At 49.5% G+C, this 5,402-nt stretch overlaps 3 protein-coding genes across 3 annotated transcripts in view; all 3 read right to left on the bottom strand.

The window, feature by feature from the left end:
• STEHIDRAFT_37269 (uncharacterized protein) overlaps positions 1 to 791 on the bottom strand; it is a gene marked incomplete at both ends in the record, with an annotated part of 1,292 nt that extends 501 nt beyond the window's left edge. Inside the window, 2 exons of the mRNA XM_007301413.1 lie at positions 179 to 559; positions 630 to 791. Of these exons, the coding sequence (XP_007301475.1) occupies positions 179 to 559; positions 630 to 791 (543 nt within the window). The remainder of the gene's footprint in view (positions 1 to 178; positions 560 to 629) is intronic.
• A 302-nt stretch (positions 792 to 1,093) lies between these two features.
• STEHIDRAFT_93621 (DUF367-domain-containing protein) lies at positions 1,094 to 2,534 on the bottom strand. Its single transcript, XM_007301612.1, has 7 exons — positions 2,234 to 2,534; positions 2,134 to 2,165; positions 1,970 to 2,076; positions 1,779 to 1,915; positions 1,551 to 1,713; positions 1,378 to 1,490; positions 1,094 to 1,314 (listed from the first exon to the last, which is right to left on the bottom strand). The coding sequence occupies exons 1-7, from the start codon at positions 2,442 to 2,444 to the stop codon at positions 1,217 to 1,219; spliced, it is 861 nt and encodes a 286-aa protein (XP_007301674.1). The 5' UTR covers positions 2,445 to 2,534; the 3' UTR covers positions 1,094 to 1,216.
• Positions 2,535 to 3,913: 1,379 nt separating this feature from the next.
• On the bottom strand, positions 3,914 to 5,348 carry STEHIDRAFT_154408 (uncharacterized protein; the record flags this gene model as incomplete). The annotated part of the gene is made up of 3 exons (XM_007301611.1): positions 3,914 to 4,001; positions 4,060 to 4,067; positions 5,169 to 5,348. The coding sequence occupies 3 exons, from the start codon at positions 5,346 to 5,348 to the stop codon at positions 3,914 to 3,916; spliced, it is 276 nt and encodes a 91-aa protein (XP_007301673.1).
• Positions 5,349 to 5,402: the final 54 nt, after the last annotated feature.

Genomic DNA, 5,402 nt, shown 5'->3' with positions numbered 1-5,402 from the left:
AACAACATGGTGAACTTTACCAGGCCCTTGCTAACTATGTGTACCACGACATGGCCCCCGCGTTCATTCTAGAGAGTGCCATATTTGGTATTATCGTCCAATATTTGCAGAACAAATGACCTGGGCTAACCTCGTACACAGGAATGGCGTCATTATCTGCGTCCGACGAGGTCGTCACGTCGAACGTGGAATTGATAGGATGGCTTCCTTTCTTGTTACCGGAGGAGTCGACGGTCCATTGGTGATACATGCCCACGAATGAGCCGTTGGTCAGAGCAGAGACACCTGAGGATACGACGAGGGTGATCATTTTGTTTACAGCTTCGTGGAGCCAGTCGAGTTTACCGGTGTAGACGACGGTGGAAGGGATTCGAGACGTGTCGCTGTATTGAAGTATCAGAGTGTGAGGGCCAGAGCGATCGTTTGTAATGTCTCGCATCGTTGTACTGAGGGTTCTGAAGTCACGAGAGACCACAGCGTCGAAGCTGTAGTAGCCGAAAGAGAAACTGAATTTGTATTCGTCGGCGACTGTGTTGACGATATTGTTGATCATGCTGAACTACGAAAGGATAAGAGGGTCAGCACGGTGGTGGTATGAACGTGATAGGGCCGATGTAAAACATTACTACGCGAGAGGTATTTTGTTTCCCCTTGCTATTACTGGGATCGATGGTCCACTGCCAGTGTGCGCAAATGGGATCCTTTTGAGCGAAACCAGCGGGAACCACAATAGTGAAATCTTCCTTTTCCACCAGGTGAAACCAGCTGAGTTTGCCGTTGTAGATGAACATTGTCGTTGGAAGAAGAATGCTGTAGAGAAGGATGAGGGTCTGCTGTGAGGGAACCTTCAAGGCGAGAAGGTGTTCAGGGGGTCCGCAGTCTCTTCGTATTCTTCAGACTCATCGCTCATATAGTGAATGGCGCAAGAGAGCCTACGTAGCGAATGAAGTTCTATTCTTAATGCGCATTCTGAGACCATCAGATATGGGCCAAGGGCATGGTCATATCGATGGCGCGGAGCGAGAAGAGATATCTAGAGCCTCTATCAATGTTCGTTGACGAGAAGGTCCACATAAATTATGACGAGAGGTGAATACGAGGGCCCCAAAGACAAGAGTTTTGCGGAGACCGCATTCTCTATATGGATAACCAGGGCTGGGGGCAAATACAGAGACAGAAGCGATTCAGACTCAGAAAACGTGGTTGGACGAGCGTGCTACTCGGCCTCGGCTGCATCTAGCTCTTCGTCGCTCTCGACTTCTGCTGGAAGGTGGTTAGGATTGGAAGCAGGAAGGTCCGTTCCCTCGAGCAAGTCTGTAGAGCATTCGTCGATTATATTGTCAGTGTGAGACGTATGAACGCTTGCGGACGACAGACCTCGCTGCTGCCTTGACTCCTCGTAACTCTTCTCCAGTTCTTCCATGATCGTCTCTTGCATTTGGCTGACTTCTTCGGCTGTGTTGCACGTCCTGTATCGCTCGATGAAAGGCCTGTGTCACAAAACAAGGTCCCTCAGATCGTGTATGAAATACCAGTATGAAGTCACGCACCGATTGACCTTCCAGAACGACCCTCCCCAGCCAAAGTCCTGCAGTAGCCGCTCACCATAGGAATCGAAGCCGGTAAGGTAAAATGAGGCTGCTAAAGCCTCGACACAGTTGAGCCGCCACGGCTTTCCATAATTCGTTGGATTGGTGGCGACGAGGTAAGGTACTGTGATGAGAATCTCTTTAAGTCAGAAGCATGCAAAAACCAGCGAGAGTGAAAGGCACACGTACACAAGCGCTCATGAGGACTTGCAATTTTTCCGAAAGGAATATCGTCAAGACGTGCCCAAGAGCATTCGACCACTGCGACCCCATTCTTCGCTACGATCTCTCGGTCGGAGGGACTTAAGACCTGTTTACCCTTGGGACTATAAGACAAAGCGATGAGAGAAAATATTGATATAGGAGGAAACGTGACGCACGAGAGCACTATACCCCTGAACCGCGAGCCCACTCTAAGTTCCTCGATGAGTCCGAGTCGAGCCAACTTCTTGCCTGAGCACCTGCGAGGGTCACAGTGGTCGAAATCCTGGGTAAAATGTTGGCATGTCACTGATTCAGCATTTAAAAATAATCTGGTACATACCCACATTGCTACAGGAACGTCAATAGTGATTTCTGAACAAACAAAATATCGTCTCTGATGTCAGCTCTTCATTTCAAGCAATAATCGAGAGGGGACGCACTGACTAAATCATCCTCATCTTCACTTTCTCCCTCTTCATTATCGTTGGATCCTTCCACAACATCGATCGCACTCTCTGGCCGTTCTCCCTCTGGATAATCGTAACGTCTACGACCAGGTCCTCCGTGGTGATTGTGGCCCCCTCTTCCTCCACGCTTTCCTCGTGAACCGCCTCGCCCGCGACTTGAGCTTGATGAAGCTTTCTTGGCCATGTGATATGATATTTTGGATGTTTTCTGAAGATAGCAAGATGGAGCAGACGTTTGGAGAGTACCTAATCAATAAAAGTAGTTGAAAGTGCTGAGACAAAACAGGACGGCAATCCCCGTGGCACTGAGTGCTCCGTTCATCGGCCATTTCATCGGTTGCTTCAAGTTCACGCTCATACGGCAGCGTTTGGCTGAAGTTCAACCCCTCTTCTTGCCCTCTTCAGTGTTCTGATCCGTCTTTCATGTTTCTTGTTTATGTATCATAATCTATGTTCACTCTAGCTAATTTGTCCTGCGAGCAGTGATTGGGCGTCATCTCAAACAGATATCGATGCTCCTTCCCCCCTTCCCTCATCCGCGATTATTCGGCAACCCTCGACTTGGGAACGTTATAGCGTTCATTTACTGAACAATGTAATGGTAAATATGCACTTGCTGTTCGTGCTTGCTTTCCGCTTTCCACGCGCTAATACAACTCTTTCACAGCAAGCTACTGTTATCAGGTTACCTATCACACCCACTTGAAGTCATCGGGCCTCCGCGTTAACAATGTACGTTTATTCCTCTCAAGAATTTGTTCTCGGCTTCTGTTAGGCACTTCGCTATCCCTGGCCAGTGCTGTCGTACCACCAGGCTCGTCACTGTCCACGAGCACCTTCCGAGGTGCATATCGACTTGTCAATCATCTCGGTGCTACCAGGTCATCGTCGCTTTTCCTATACGACCTTCTTCTGTGCTCGGGTCTGACGGATCCTGGCCGGTGGCAGACAGATGTCGGAAGCGTACGCGGCTTTGTAGCTTGGTGCGTAGTTCCGGCCTCGTTCCCTTGCATCATGTACTTGTCTGACCTGATGTGGCTTCGCAGGCTGGACTGTCTGGTTGCAGTCTTGTGTGCTTACAAAAGGTGTGCAACCGATGTCTATCGTTTCGATTCGGGCCAGGATTAGTTGTGGGTGTCATACCACAGGACAATGCAGAAGCATTGCGTGGCGGTAGGGACCATTGATATATCGCCGAAGCATGTACCTAAGCCGAAACCCATAATATATTATTAGTATCTGAATTGTGACTAGGATATCTGGAGACATGTCTCTCCAGACACTCCAAGCTGCCATTCTGCTTCCAGATGGGCACTTGGAATCCCTTCGCTGTTCTGGACACAGAATGTATCCTGGAGCACTGGAAGCCCTGGAGAGCATCTGTATGGTCTGGCCCAGACACTTGCTGTCTTGCCGATGAGTTGTTGAGCTGGTCGTCTGGTCGTGACAAAGGCATGCACATAGGCCTCCACCAGAGCCCACTAGAAAACATGCTAGAGGATAGATTCATTTCACTCCTCGATGCTAAATGTACAACACGGACTGCGAGAATTTCGTTGTGTTGGAGGGGACTGCTGATATGTCCTTTGACTTAGAAACAAGCCTGTAATCTGTCTGTCAGTGAATGGCACGTCAACCATCGAGAGACAACGCTCACGCTATCGCAGCAATCGGTATATCCCTCTGACCCGCCGCAAGCGAACCAGCCCGTGGGGCAACCTTCTCCAACGGGAGTTCGTGTCTGCATACGTTGGTGGATCAGCAAGGACCAAAGAGTTTGAGCAGGCTAGTTGACTTACGCAGCCTTCTGCTTGAGGAATCGCAAGAACGGGAGCCGCGATCACGAGAGAGGAGACGATAGCGACGAGTGAGTGAAATTGCATGGTTGAACTGAGGCTGCAACTTTCTTTAGATTTCAAGTTGGTTGAAGTTGGTGAGGACTGCTGAGATCTATATCGCTGAGCACACATGGCTTATATACGCTCGATTCTTTGATCATGCCGCCCTAGATTCAACAGGAAAGTACACGTACTCTTAGGTGCTCATCCTATGACTGGATGTGGTGAGTCAGTTTCTGGGGCATCTTGAGGGCATCCTCAGGCTGTGGCAGCTCCAACAGTATCAGCGGCACGGGCGTTTCGCGTGTATGGACGACGAAGTTGGCACGGTGTGGTGTATCAAGCGTCGCAGAATGTGATACCATCTCTCCATCTCTTGATATCTCCAACTCGTCAAGCTATTTATCTTTGACAAAGTTGACATGGTGTGGTGTATCAAATGTCGCAAAACGTGATACCATCTCTTCATCTCTTGATATCTCCAACTCGCCAACTTGAAGCTATTATCTTCGACGAAATTGACACTGTGTGGTGTATCAAACATCGCAGAACGTGATACCATCTCTTCATCTCTTGATACCTCCAACTCTCCAAGCTATCATCTTCGGTTTTGAGTGTAAATGTAACTCGTACCGATAGGCTAACGCGCCTCGAGTCAGGTGACCTCCTTCGGCGAAGATGCCGGCCAGCATGCCGACCAGCAACGGTCCACCCAACTCCACCACGAAGTTGAACGAACAGTAGTAGCCTTCTCGCTCGATCAAATCCCTGCTCCCAATGCTGTTCCGCTAGGCGCTTTGTACCATGTATGTTAGATTCATGAGGGGCTTTGCCGTCCCTACTTAACTCGGTTTTTGCCAGGACGATGCGACAAGGCTGGACTCGCTTACTCTTGCCAACATGACGTCCATCCAGTCTGTTATGGATTCTCTCCCCACCAAACAACATGGTGAACTTTACCAGGCCCTTGCTAACTATGTGTACCACGACATGGCCCCCGCGTTCATTCTAGAGAGTGCCATATTTGGTATTATCGTCCAATATTTGCAGAACAAATGACCTGGGCTAACCTCGTACACAGGAATGGCGTCATTATCTGCGTCCGACGAGGTCGTCACGTCGAACGTGGAATTGATAGGATGGCTTCCTTTCTTGTTACCGGAGGAGTCGACGGTCCATTGGTGATACATGCCCACGAATGAGCCGTTGGTCAGAGCAGAGACACCTGAGGATACGACGAGGGTGATCATTTTGTTTACAGCTTCGTGGAGCCAGTCGAGTTTACCGGTGTAGACGACGGTGGA

This window comes from Stereum hirsutum (assembly GCF_000264905.1).
Source record: "Stereum hirsutum FP-91666 SS1 unplaced genomic scaffold STEHIscaffold_4, whole genome shotgun sequence".
NCBI classification, from domain to species: domain Eukaryota; kingdom Fungi; phylum Basidiomycota; class Agaricomycetes; order Russulales; family Stereaceae; genus Stereum; species Stereum hirsutum.
The sequence above is the reverse complement of the archived record's forward strand: the minus strand, read 5'-3'. Positions and strand labels throughout refer to the sequence as shown.